Source organism: Entamoeba invadens (genome assembly GCF_000330505.1).
Source record: "Entamoeba invadens IP1 unplaced genomic scaffold scaff_1105074725877, whole genome shotgun sequence".
In the NCBI taxonomy this organism is placed as follows: Eukaryota; Evosea; order Mastigamoebida; family Endamoebidae; genus Entamoeba; species Entamoeba invadens.
In genome coordinates this window covers 17,048-32,363 of record NW_004191601.1, presented here as the reverse complement: position 1 = coordinate 32,363, position 15,316 = coordinate 17,048, and the positions used below count along the sequence as shown (strand labels likewise).

General features: G+C 27.1%; 2 protein-coding genes across 2 annotated transcripts; both read left to right on the top strand.

Annotated features, from left to right (window-relative positions):
• Positions 1 to 7,734: 7,734 nt before the first annotated feature.
• Positions 7,735 to 8,258, top strand: EIN_077110 (hypothetical protein; the record flags this gene model as incomplete). Its single annotated transcript, XM_004182874.1, has 2 exons — positions 7,735 to 7,781; positions 7,955 to 8,258. 2 exons carry the CDS (start codon positions 7,735 to 7,737, stop codon positions 8,256 to 8,258), a joined length of 351 nt encoding a protein of 116 aa, XP_004182922.1.
• A 1,624-nt stretch (positions 8,259 to 9,882) lies between these two features.
• On the top strand, positions 9,883 to 10,203 carry EIN_077100 (hypothetical protein; the record flags this gene model as incomplete). Its single annotated transcript, XM_004182873.1, has 1 exon — positions 9,883 to 10,203. The coding sequence occupies one exon, from the start codon at positions 9,883 to 9,885 to the stop codon at positions 10,201 to 10,203; it is 321 nt and encodes a 106-aa protein (XP_004182921.1).
• Positions 10,204 to 15,316: the final 5,113 nt, after the last annotated feature.

The window sequence follows — 15,316 nt, the reverse complement described above, 5'->3', positions numbered from 1 at the left end:
ATTTTTATTTTTTTCTTTTAAAAACATACAAAAACAATTGAAATTTAAGTACAAAACGAAAAATCATAAGCACGGTTAAAAACCAATACAACGAATTAATATATTGAATTTTTCCCGAAATGTTTCACTTGTTTTTGTTTAAAATTGAAATAGAACACTTGAAATGTGTTGTTGATAGTATAATTATATTCATTTCAAACTTGAAATTATAACTATTGTAAACAAAAATGTGTTTTTTATTGACACCTAAAATAACATTGAAATAATATTTAAGTAGGTCTAAAAATCGGGAAATTTTGAGTTTATTAAATAAGTGTATGAGGTTTTAAATTTAAATGTATGTGCATAAACAGTACACAAGCCAAAATTGAATAAAAATCACAATTGAATTAATATCCCTGTAAAAACAGGCCAAAACAAAAATAAGTGCTGTATTTTAAGTGTTTATGTTTTATTAAGCATTTGTCTGGCATACAATTCAATTTAAGACTAATAATAAATTATATATCAAGTATATGTGAATTAAAGTCAAGTATATTGTTAACAACAATATTTAATTTTCTACAAAGTATGTTTTTATAACAATTAATATTATATATATAATTAAAAACAAATCAAATTAAAACCAAATAAACAGTGATGTTGTATTTTTTGTTTGAAAAAACCCTCAAATTCGTTTCAAAACATGACAAAAAGAGTTTGAGTAAATCAATTAAATTAAAAAACACAAAATCCATCTATTTAAAGAATTTTCTATTACAGTAAAACCTCTCATTAAGAAGACCCCCCATTAAGAGACGTTTTAACCAATCAAAATAAAAAACACTTATTGGGGGAAAAGGAAAATATAAAAATCATAAACAATATTGGGGGTTCTATTTTACCGTTTAATCTACTAATGAGAGGTTTTACTGTATTACATTTTTTGCCAAATACACAACAACTAAAAATCAAAACAAAAATATATACATGTTACAAATATATATAAACTTTATAAAAAATAAACTTTTATACAAATGTAAACCAAAAAACATCCAATAATATTGATTTTGTTATATATTGGTAATTATCAAAATACAATTGACCAAAAATATAATTCTGAATATTGAAAAAGTAACACAAATGTTTTACAATTGTTACTTATTTTAAAAACTTAAAAAATAAAGTTATTGAATTATAAATTGTAAATATCATGTTACATATACTCGATACAACTTTGAATTTTTCAAAAGAAACTTTTGGTCTAGTCGATGGTTATGCTTTTGTTGAATTCCAAAAACGACAATACTGCATCTGTTTAAATGACAATTGTTGGATGCTTCGTCACAACAAAAGTAGTCACAAATGTTGTTTCAAAAAGAAAATTAATAATGATTTAACAACAAATGAAACAGAACAATTAACTATAATTTATCTTAAATTTGTTGAAAACCATGAGACCTCAAGTTTCTTTAATAAGAGTTTTGGTAGAACCTTTATATTTGATTACAACAAAATGAAATATGGGTTTTTTCATCACATCAATAAAGAAAAAAGGTTACCATTAAAAATTAAATCATCAAAAAGATTACTTCCTGATTTTAACATATTTAAACAATTTCAACAACAAACTAAATTACCCGTTTCTTTATTGTTAAATAATAACATCCATGTTGATAAACGAAATGAAAGTTCGTATTGTAAGGATATAAATAAACAACAAATTGTCCAACCACAAAGTTTAGAAACAATATCCACACATACACAAGAAAAAACTATATTTTCAATTCAAAAAATGCACGAAATTTCACAAATTTCACCCACATTAAATCAAATTACCACGGAATTACCAATAAGTGACAAATCACCCATTTTAATTAATTTACAAAAAACTCAACAACAAATAAACCATATAATTTCAGACGTTTGTATAACAAAAGAAATTATACAACCATAACTTGCACGAACGAATGATACATCAATGTTATATGATTCGAATGATTCCCAAACAACGAGTGATACAGAATATTCAACATCTTCAATTAATGATTTTCAAACACAAAGTGATCCATGTGAAATAGCTTCTATCGATTCCAGAGTTTCTAACAACAACTTTAATGATAATTCGAATTCTGATAATTTTTCTACTTTATCGGATTTTTGGGATGAAAAAAATGAAATAAATAAACATAAAAAACAAAAAACAAAAAATGACACAAAAACCAATAATTGTGAAACACGAGAACAAATAATTGCTGCAATTTTGAAATTCAAAATGGTTATTTTGTTGATTTAAAAAGGGAAGACATTATAAAATGGGACAAAGAAGACGTATTTTTCAATTTTAGAATATTTGTCGAATATGATGATCGTTTCTCTTTTGATCGATTTTTTGAATTAACCAATTATCTTATCAAAAAAAGAAGAAGTAAAAGATAAATTATTAAATTCTGTCCGAAAAAATAATTCACTCAAAATACAAAACCTTTATAAAGGAACACTGAACACCTTTAAAAATAGATTATTATCTTTTTTAATTAATGATTTTATGATCGAATCTAAATTTAGTGGAACACAAATGAATGGAATGTGCCAATGTCTTCGAATGGCAATTCGTATGTACACTTTTTCACATGACACAATTATTCATAACGTAGGATGCAGTCCAAAAGTGGTAAGGGGTCAAATGTATTCTCAAAATAAAAAAAATGATGAAACAAATATTAGAAGAAATAAAAACAGCAAAATCAATAAAGGTTGCTCTTGATTCTTCAACTAAAAAAGGAGTTGAAATATTTTCTGTTTTTTGAGGTATTTTTACAACGGACAAGTAAAATGCTTTCCTGTAATAATTAAACAATACAATCACAAAACAAACGGAATTTCAATAGCAAATTGGGTTTTCCGCCATTTGAAAAAAATGGGAATTCCTTTTCAAAATATCTGTCAGTGTGCTACCGATGGTGGTAAAAATTTAACTTCAATAAATAATGGATTTGTTGCACACTTTTTAAACAAATTGAGGGAAGAACAAATGTGTTTGGGGGAAGTCGACAAACATTTCAAATTTACTTGGTGTTTTGCCCACAGAACAGCACTAACGGGAACATGTGTCAATAAAGATAATGACGCGCTATTAGTTACATTATTTGTAAAGTGGTTTTGTTCAGGTAGAACACTCAAAAAAATTTACAAAGAAAATAAACAAAATGAAAAAATGAAAAAAATGAAAAAAAATGAAAAAAAAATGAAAAAAAAATAAAAAAAAATGAAAAAAATGAAAACAGCATGCGAAACGAAGTGGCTTTATTTTTCCGATAATTTGGGTGAAATTGAATCTGAATATAAAGAAATTGAAAGATTAGTGAAAGTATTCAAAACAGATTAAACATGAAGCATTTTTTCTTCAAAAAGTATCAAAATATAAAAAACAATTTCCAACACAAAAGATATCAATATTGCAATCGATCATTTCCATTTGGGAAATGAAGTTGTCAAACAAACTTTTTGTGTTATTAGAGGAATTTTAGGGTTGTTGAGACAATTTTCAGATTCTTTGCAAGAACAAAAAAGTCTGATTTTTGTACAATGGGAAAGAATTCAAATGTTTAAAGTTTTTTTTAAAAAGTGTTTTGCAAAAAGTTGTTGAGCCAGACTATGAATACTCTGATTTTGAATGTTTAAAAGGTAAAACAAATGTTGATAAAAAATACCTTAAAAACTATTGGAAATGATCATTGATGATTTTAATCTACGCTTTAAAACAGTTTCAAGGTCTAAAGACATGATAAAGATTATGAAAAATAAAAACAAAAAGTTGGAAAAAGAAAAGGTGATAATTAATGACAACGAAAGTGATAAAAATGACAACGAAAAAATAAATGAAATAACAGAAAAAACAACAGGAAAAACTTTGATGGAAAAAGAGACAGAAAAACAAAGAAAATATAAAATAAATGAGAAGAAATTGAAAGAAAAAGAAGTTGATTTGGAAGGAAATATGTATATGTTTAACCTCCCTCAACTTATTGTTGACAAATGGAATATTGAAATACCAAAAGAGTTTACTTATTTAAATAAAGAAGTAGCTATAATCACAAATATATTATGTAATACCAATATATTAATTGATAAGAAACTAAACAATGTTGTACCAGTTTCTAACTATCAAGAGGATTTAAGAGAAAAAACTGGTTATCGTCATAAACTTACATTATTGGACATTTATCAGATTCTCCCATCAAGTTTGCGTCTCATTGTTAAGGATTTGGTAACAATGTTTCCAACAACTGTTGTTGTTGAAAGGAGTTTTTCGCAAATACGAACAACTACACACCAAAACATGGATTTATGTGGAGTGTTTTCCAGAATTTTCTATTCAAGTGTAAACCACCAGATCATTATAAGTCTACCCCAACTTTGAAAAATTCTTTTTAAAAAGTGTAATAAATAACAATTTGATTACATTTTCGCACTTTTCACATTTATTTATTTATATGTCATGTTAAAAAACGTATTGATTTTGATACTTTATTTGAATTTTTGTAAATGGGGCTAGAAGAAAAATAAAAACTATTTTGTCATTAATTCGAACAACGATGTGTTAAACTATTTTAATATTAATGATGAGCAAATTGTGGTTTAAATTTCAAAATAATATTTAAATGTATGAATGTTATGTGAATTAATTACCAAATGATTTATTTTTTTCTTTTTTGTGATTTAAATCAAATTAATAAAAATACAACATCTTATAAATAGTTTAAAACTGAAATGTTTTTTGAAACAATTCGTATTTTTAATTTTTAATATATTTATAAATAGTTGAACTGTTTGAACTTTATTCTAAATATAAAAAAACGAACAAAAATAAAATAGTAAAATAAAAATTGTAAGTTTTGTTATTTTGTCTCTTTTGGTAATTTATATTTAAATATTAGATCCATCTCAATTTATCTCCTGATTTGCCTGAATTAAGCTTCACACATTTTTATTTTATGTAAAAAAAACATTTTTGTTTTTTTTAAAAATTTCATTTTATATTTTTCAAAAACGCCGTACTGTGGTTAATTCCAATGAAAAATTATAAAAAATAAGAAATTAGTTGTTTAATTTTTAAACAAGCTGGATGTTATATATATGTTTGGCTATTATACATAATATATAACCCATTTTATTTTACATTGAGATAAATTGGAAGTTCATTATCTCGTTAGAAATGTAAAAAAATAATAAAAGAACAAATGTGTGTTATTCGAGTAAGTATTTAATCAAAACTTCAGTAAACAAGATTCTGTAAAAATGCGACACACAAAAAACAATAAATGTGCAACTTTAGTTATAGTTTTTTATGTTTTTTTAATTAGTTTAATAATTTTAAAAACAATTGTGAGTGAATATATGTTTTTATATATAAAAATATATTTGATTTTATTACAATTATTGTATATAATTGACCAAAAAATATTAGAGTAAAAGGCGTTTTTTGTCACAAATCCAGCAGAAAAAAATTATTTATTTGTCCGATTTAAATAAATTTTGTAAATATTTTATTAATATTATAATTAATTTTTTTTAGTAAAAATTTGGTTAAAATTCAACAAAAGGCACAGATTCGAGAACAAAATATTTAATATTTGTACACCAAAATGATTGGCCAATTGTTTAACAAATAGCTTGTTCGATTTTACAGCACACTCCGGCATTTTCCCGGTTTTTATTTTTTCAGTGTTAATGGTTCCCAAAACTGCATTAAAAAATTACACATTCCTTAACATTGCGAAAAGTCAAAAACTAGACAGATAAGCTTAAAAAACTATGATTTTTATTTTTTTCAATTTTTTTCTTATTTATCAAAAAATAGCACAATTATGAAATAATAATTTGAACTAATGTGCACAATAAATACAAAAACATTTAAAATTGTTTTATATAGTAAAAAATATAATTAAAAAAATTAATAAAATAGAATTTAATTATTATTAAAATTTTATAATAATAATTACTATTAAAAAAACATATAAAATATAAAAATAGATTTGGTAACTGTCTTGATATAAAAAATATATTAATTAATTTAATTAATATTAATCAAATTATATTCCCGAACAAACGCACAAAACTAATTTAATTAATACTTTCTGATAAATAGATTTGTTTATTAAAAAATAATTTATAAACAAGTTAAATAATAATTAAACAATCAAAACACGCTTTAATTGTCTTGAAAGTTACTCCGACACTGTTTTCTATATCACAACTCTATTACAACAGATAAAATGTTGGCTTCATAAGCAGTGTCAGTCAATGCGTATTACAAAAAGTATCTTCAATGATCAAATCAAGATGTTTTTTAAATGATATTTATGTTTAATATGATATAAGTTATTAGAAGTCAAACATAATTAAAAAAAATTATATTTCGAATAATTAACATTAATCAAAGATATTATCTAATCATTAATTAGTTATTATCAAATGAATAAACAATATTTAATAGATTTCTATAAAATTATGAGAACATATAAACAATCATAAATGTTGGTAAAACAGAATAAAAACCATCTTGTAACTTAAAAATGCCATTAATATCGCACCGTGAAAAAATATATAACAAAAATATAGTAATAAATTGTCAATAAATGCTATTTTATTTGTTCAAATAAAGAAACATACAAATACGTTTTTTATTTACCAATATTATTATGAATAATTTACTTAATTAAACGGGCTGTTTTTTGAAATAAAAACAAAAAACACAATTTTATAACACAAAACAATTATCGAAAGTTCCATTTTATAACTTAAAACGAAACAAATCCCATTATTTGGGTATTATACATAGGATCATATTATGTAAAATATCACTAAATTATATGGGATTTTAGTCTAAATATACGAGATAAAAAATATTTTAACATCAACAAAAATTTTTTATTTTTTTAGTTGTGTAAAATAAATAATTTTATTTACAAAAAAAATGTTTGTTTATTACATATTATACAATACAAAAATTATTATTTTTTCACCACTCTGACAATACAATAAATTGAAACTTTACCAGATATAATATTAATATCATTAATTTATTAACACCAAATGGGTGTATTTTTAAATGTTAATTCGTTTGTTACACAAAATAGTTACAAGGCATTTATATATAATATGACAATTCTTTGATTAAAATAATACCAAATAATTATTTTTTCTTGTAGTTTTGTTAAAACTTAAAAATTTTGCCAAACCAGTATTTTTGAACATAATTTGATTGTATTACAAATCGATATTTGCAATGCAATCAACAAATATACCATTTAATAATTATTTATTATCATATTTTAACGGTTTTATAATACATTGTTATTCAAACAATCAATATTGTTTTTTTAATTGCCTGTTAATTTTCAAAAAAACTAATTATAAATGACACGTTGACATAATATGTTTAGAACGAGGGTTTCCGTGTTTCAGAATAATTTCTTGACAAATTGAATTTGGTTTCGATATTTACATAATTCAAAAGCACTCAAATTCTCCAAAATGATGTATATCATCAAGTCGATTTTAGGTAAATAAAGTGTCTAACAGATGTTTTAAATGCAAACTTTCTTTTAATCCTTGTCATTTTTTCGTGATAAACAACAAAGAATTTGAAATCAATTGAAATCTTAAAAATATATAGGTAAATTGACAATTTAACCAACACATTAATTAAATACACAAACATCACATGAGCTCTGGTGATGATAAAAAAAAATGACCGTCATTGTCGACGTTTTAACAGTCATAAACATTTCGTTTATGTTTGTAATTCTAAAGTTTGTCGAAATTATATTAAAAACGGTACAAACTATCTGTGTTAAAATGTGTTTAAAAAATTGGGACTGTGACTGCAAATTTGTAATACATTTAAAAGAAAACAAATTACATCAATAGGAAATAATGAGTGTAATGTCACCATTGACATTAAAGTAAGTATTTCATATATTAAGAAGTCATTTTGGATTGATGGCAATAAGGTAAGCATCATTGGATGGTTCAAAGTAAGTCTTGGCGATTACAAGATCTTTGCCATCAAGCGCAATTTGTTTGGTAATTCAGTTGACAAAAAGACGGTCATAGAGCTTAAGATGAGAAATGGGAAGCTTGAAGTGAATAACGAAGCGCAGTGTGTGATGTCGAAACCAGTCGAGTACGGCACGTGGTATCGTATTGGTGTTATGAACGACTTTTTGACTCTATACATTGATGGTACTTCCGAGTTGAGACGCACACACTAAATGTCATTAAGTTAGAGGGCAACAGTGAAGTGTTGGCAGGGGATGAAGGATCACCAACACATCGGGACATATACAGTTTCGGCGACATCATGATAGTTAATGGTAGTATAGAAACATTGGTTCCAAAATAGTAAAGAGGGAAATTGATGTCACTTATTATTGATGACTAAGTCGGCAACGAAATCATCGAAGAGTCGACCTGGCCGTTCAAAGAAATTTTGGGTTTCGACGCTTCGTATGAAAAACTGAACGGCTTTGCTTTATTTCTTATGTACTTTTTGAGGGTCTTTGATGAGTTGTATAAAGTACTTGGCTTTTTTTTGACAGAGTGATGATAGGAGTTAAGGAAATTGTTATACAAAGCGCGAATAGACTCCATAGAAAAAAGTGAAGAAACCACATTGATAACTGAGAGTGTAGAAATTATGCAAATCAACGACTATATCAGTGAAGAAAACACTAAGGAATTTTTAAAGTACATTGACTCTTTAAAAGTCACCAACACAACTACAAGAGGAAAGTACCTAAAAAAGTTTATGACTCTAACAGCACCCCAAAGCCCTAGTTACCCTCTTGAATTAACAGAAGAAGACTTTAAGTCAACACAACTGTTAGATTTGGAAAACACTTCTGTGTCGCCAAAAACAAAAAACTACTTGTTTTGTGTCTACTGTTTTTCTAAAGTCCTTTCGCTCTTAGACGCTATTACTATTTCAAAGGTAAACATTCTGAACATCACGTCAGACTTTCTGTAAATTTCTGTCACTTTTAAAACTCTATTTGCCCCTATTATCAACTCTGTTACATTTGACTGCAACACTCTCATTTTCTTTACAAAGCTTTTATGTGGAGTTTTCTAATAAGGCCGATGTCCTCAAAAGACACTCCTGTATCTTCTTGAAAAGGAAAGACTCAATAGACTCTGTGTTGTAATTGTTACTTCACATCCTACCAGCGGGCAAATAACATCTATAAATATTTGATGAAGACCACCCAATCCATATCTCAGTCACTTTGAAACGCTATTCAGTGTTAATTTCAATCATTTAAGCCTCACTTGTCTTTAAAATTAAACAAAGCGAATACGACAATGTAATATACACCGTCTTTATATGTCTATTGTTTTCACCAATACCAGACACTGCGAAGCGCAGTCTTAGACTCCAACAAGGTGGTAGAAAGTTTATTCAAGTGTGTAGTATTCCGATGGGGACTTTGTTGGTTAGAACGAGATGAAACAGTAGCAGAGGGATGTTTTTGGGGAGATGATACATTCTTTTAATGTTAATCAAAGAAGTTGGCGACTTTCGCAAAGTCTTTATAGACTCTATGAATATCCAAAGTAGTAGCAATTTTTTGTGAGCTTTTCACGGTCATGGCACTCAAGTTATGGTTGTTAGTTAACAAGTTAGGGAAGGACAAAGTGTCTTTCTGTTGCATCGAGTACTGCACGTTCTTGATAGACGTTATACAATGTAGCAATTGTGGTGTAGACATTTTATTTTGTTGAACGAAGTGTCACCATATCGAATGGAGTCTGTGTAGATCCCAAACAGTATCAAAGTAAAGACAATGACTTCATGTGAAGGGCGCAAGTCATAAATTTATAGAAGACAAGAATTTTATGTCGGTCATCCACCATTTGCACAATCAAAACATCTTCATTAAAAAGACTCAAAGCGAGACGTGCGTGTCTTCGATATTTGAGATTTTGTTGATGAAGTATCGGGGGTGTCGAGGTAAGGCACTTCAAGAGACGTACATTAAAATAATTGTGATGGAATACACCGACATTTTAGTGAAACTGTTACCGAGCGGAGAGTTGAAAAAAGGCTTCAAAAAGGTGTTACAACAAAGCACTGAAGAGATCGACGAGTTCTTTTATAAATACGACCAAGACATTCAAAGCGTGTTTTGGAAGGATCTGAGGATATTCCACATTTAACAAAAGCTCACGTGAATGAAGTTCTGACTCGTGTGAAGCGTCGCACTAAAGAGAAGAATGATCGAGAAGAACTAAAAAAACTGGAGAAGAAGAGCGAAATAGTTCGACGTCGAGAAAAAGCAATAACGATGTATTTGAGAAAACAAGAAGACTAGCAAGCACAAGAGAAAATTGACAAGGCAAAATTTAAATGAGGAAAAGGACCATCGAAAAGTTTGTTAAAATCCACAGCAGAGTCTTTGAAGAAGAAGTTAAGAGGTATTGTATTAATGATAGATTCAATGCGATGTTCATGCGCAACGAAGTTGTCGTCGAAAGACACACTTGAAAATGAAAAGCAGCCACTTCAACAAGTCATAATAGTGAAGATTAAAGATATGGAGACAACAGATATACAACAAATGTGGAGATGTGGTGTGATATTTAACTTTGAGTATTTGATTTACCCCATTGTGAAGAGTGGAAGAAGTGGACTCGACGTTTCACAGTACCCCGTGTTCCCTTGAGTCACTAAAGATAACAAAAGCCTATCCATCGACCTAAGCTCAAAACAGATATACAGAGATCTTGCATATCCTGTTGTCGCACAAGACGAAGAGCGCCGCAATAATTTGCAAAACAAATTTGCGAAAGTTGGGACGCATTATGGGAACCATTACAGTTCTATAGCAACACCTTTTGTCTTTTTGTTTCGAGTGGAGCCATACATGTATATGAAACTATTTGATGTTTTTTTGACATGGAACGACTGATTGGCTCGATTGGGATTTTCTATGACAATCTCCAGACAACGCCGATAAAGGCCATACCGGAGTTCTACTACTTGCAACAATTCTCAATGAATTTCAATACCATCAACTTTTGGAAAAAGAAAGATAGAAACACTTTATAGAACATGGAGCGATGTTACAGTGGGTATTTGGTAAAGAAGCGATGTATACAATTGATATTGAAAAGAAAGTCGGTTACAATGTGGGGAACGCGCGGTTAGTCAATTCAAAAGTGTTAACAAGTCTGTGGGCCGAATTTGTGTTATGTGAAATTATTGCGCGGGTTTTGAAAGGCTTGGCACTTCGCCAAGAGAGACAGTCTGTAGCCAGTAAGCAAGGGGTCAACAGACGATGTGTATCATGAAATTATCACCTCTTGCTTCAGAACACATAAAATATAATTAATTTGTTAAACCAGTTAAATTCAATTTTTTGAACAAATATCGAATCAAGTTATAACAAAGTATTTTATTATATAGTTATTTATAATATAGTTTAAAATATTGATAAATATACTATTATTTTGAATTATTTTTAAATATAATTTTAGAACAGTCTTGTTGTTCTAGTTTATATTTTAATTTTTAAAACCAATAAATGAATAGTTTAAAAAAAGTTAGATCACAGTAGACTCTAGTCTAGTAAGACATGAAATAAAAGAAATGAAGAAGGGTTTTATTGCAGTCACAAATTAAATACTTCCAAAACCAAACCAACAAAATGCCAAAATTAGTGGTTTGTTTGTGGTGAGATCTCATTAAGACTCAAAAAATTTATTCTTACTTTGTTTGTTTGTCAGGTCAGAGCACACAATCATTCAAGTCAGGAAAGCTGTGTCACCGCGGTCTGTCCAACTCGTAGTCTTATGAAAGTTGATGCGCATTAAAATATAAGCGAAGTTCAATGCGCGTGGTTAAACTGTCGTGATTCTTTTATAACGAGAATCGTTGTAAGGGGTGTCTTGGATAAACTAAAAGGCTGCTCCTATATGTTTTATCAAGGAAATGTCCCTTCAATTAATTCACTTTATTATCAACTGTTTTGTTTTGTATTTGGTTTTTGTGCGGTTAGTTATTTTAATGTTTTCAAACGTTTTCGTTTTTTTCTGGTTTGAAATACAAAACACTATTTTTGTCGTGTTCGTAAAACAATTTGTGATGTAGAGCAAGATCCTTTGGTTGTTTTACATTGGGTTACAATTTTATTTAATGGTTTCGTTGGGAAATTACAGGGATAGTCATTCTTAATATTTAAAATTAAGTGCTTTTTGTGCTTTTTCTTTATTATATTATATTATAATACAATTTTATTGTTTGTTATTAACATAAAAAAGTAAAATCTATTTTGTTGCACAAAAATGCTTAAATCCCATAAGGATTATTTCTTTTTTTTTGAAAATGTATTATTTATCATAGTTGTTTTTATTTTATTTTCAATAGTAATATGGTACAATTATTTTTTTAAACATTAGTCATTATGATGTACTTTAATTATTCGGCATTTTTGTAAATTATTGTGCAAAATTAAATTAATTTAAATGGTTTTGTAACATGTTTCTTTCTTTTGCTTTTTATTTTTAAATTTGTTTTTATTTTGTAGCCTTGTTGTGTGTATTATCGGGTTGATTTTGCAATTTTTGTACTATTTATATATCAAAAAGTTACTGTTGTATTTTTATTTGAATAATAAGATGGTATTTGCCAAAATACCATTGTCCACAATGGTGGTATTTTGGCAAATTACCAAAAAATTTCTATTTTTGTTTAAGTCACACTTTTTGTTCAAAAAAATTTAAGACGGAAAAAACCGAAAAATTCCGGAGTGTGTTATCATTTACAGATAGAGGAAAATATGGGTGACAAGGATAAAGTCGGTGACAATAAATAATGTTTTATAAAACAAAAAAAATATTAACATTTAATAACATATAATTGAATTAACTCTAACTATCAATCCTTTTGCATAAAGTTTTGTACATTGTAACGCCTTTTTCTTATCACTTAATCAACAATTCACAGAAGATTTTGGCTCTATAACAAAACCGTATAAAGACTCGTTAACATTAAAGAAATAACACACAACATTAAAATTATTTGAAAAAATAGAAAGAAAACAATCAATCAACAAAAAATGAAATGATTATCTTGTCATTTCGAAATAAAGAGATAATTTCTCGTAATATTGAAAAACGTTTCCACTTTTTTCATTGATATATAAAGTGTATTTCGACTTGTCAAATGGTTTTAGACCGTTTTTCCAGACAACAGTATTTCCCAATCAAACAACTATGATTAAACTCACAGCCCCAACAACTACGTTAATGTCGTTAACATTGCAGACCTTGACTCCAAACAAAAAGAGATAATAAATGAGACAATAGTCTGTTACATTAAAGAAGTGACGGATCTCATTGTGCTTGATACATCCAACGAAGGTCTAAATAATCATATTCTTTCAGAAAAAAATAAAAAACTATGTAAAGAACAAACCAGTTATAACGAATTTGTAAGACTGTTCCCCCATCTATCATCTCAACTAAACTCGTTGGAATTTAAAGTGTACAATGACAATGGTTGGAAGAGTATCTGGCTCTCTATTGTCTTTGGTTAATTCAAGTGAGTTTTGTGGATGAGGGTTCGTGGTTTCAATAGTGATCATTTTTTTATTATTGAAGTTCTTTTTTTATTAAGATCACTTTTTTTCAGAAAAGTTCGAACACATTATTGCATTTTTTGTGTTTTTAAAATTTACAGTCTTTTTTCCCTTCAATTTTTTGGAAAACAACGAAAAAATAGCATAGGAATGTTGTCACCTACTTTACCTTTACCATCCATTTATTGGGATCAAAAACCCGGATTAATAGAGAAATACAACTGTTGATCTTTATAATTCCTCAGAAAAATGAGTTATTTATATTTTGTCACTGACATTATCCTTGTCACCAACTTTATCCTCCATCTGTAGATGTTTGACAATTTAAAATCTTCGAATTTTGGAATTTTTTTTTTGTTTTTTAATTTTTTTTCTTTATCCCAAAATTTTGGTTTAATATTTGACTTGTCAATTTATGTTTCGGCAATTTTGAAAATAGAAATAACATTTCTTATATTTACTAATAAAATATTACTATTTGTTTTTTTGAAACAAAAAAATCAGTTTAAATATTTTTTACTCACAAAATTGATTTTGATCATTTTTTTGTGTAAATACTTAATAAAATGTCGAAATTTCTGCAATTTTGGGATTTTATACCTATAAAATAACGAATAAATGTCTAACTATGTACAAATCAAATACAATCAAAAACAAGTTAATGACAAATATAACAAAACATGTGTTGTAATTTAATCAAATAAAATGGGTGTAAAATTTATATGTTGTTTTTAATATGTTTATATTTATAAACATTATAATTTTATTTGTTGTTAATGATATTATCAAATTTACATTGGTTTTTGTATTTTATTTAAAAAAAATGATATTTATTTCAATATGTATAGTCATGGTAAAAAAGGTTGTTGAGTAAAAATGGTTGTTGATTGAATATAGGTTCGGTTTATTTTTGTATTTCAAGAAAAGTTACACTTATGGTGTACTTTTAATTGAAGTTGTTTTCCCTTCAAACAGAACCAAAAAGAACATATTATTCAAATCAAAACAAAAAAAAAATAAATAGAAAATGAAGGGAAAGAAGATTTCTTCTCATTTATAAACAATAACAAAAAACAACAACAAAAAGATGATAAAAGTTTCAATTAGATGAATGCTCTAGTCAATGGCAAGAGTATTTTATGATTTAAACAAGTAAAAAACCAATCATCAAAAGAAACGCTAAACCTAACGGTCAACACTTTCTGTATTAACAAAACGTAAACAAACTCCACAATTCCACCTTTTTGACAACCAGTATTGGTTCAACTAAAGCAAATAAAGCCATCGATAAACACATTGAATAAAGAGAAATAAAAAACAAACAATAATAAACAGTCGTGAAAAAAAGATTGTCGATGTTATAATAATTAAGGAAAATGAAGTTGTTACTTAAACTTGAGTAAATAATAAAAATATCAGTTTAATTGATCTGTTAAATATGTAAAAATCAGAGTTGATCTGTAAAAACTTAAAGTTTACAAGATGTCATAATTTGACAATTGTATAAAAATACGTTTTTAAAACCATATTTTTATTATTTTAAACTTAAATTATATTATCAATGATTGAATAATAAAAATAAATTCATTTTGAATTCCTTTTGAACTTGTGTACTTTAATTAATCTTACAGGTCAGCCTAACTTACATTGAAATTATCAGGAAATATTCAAAAAATAAATCAAACATAACA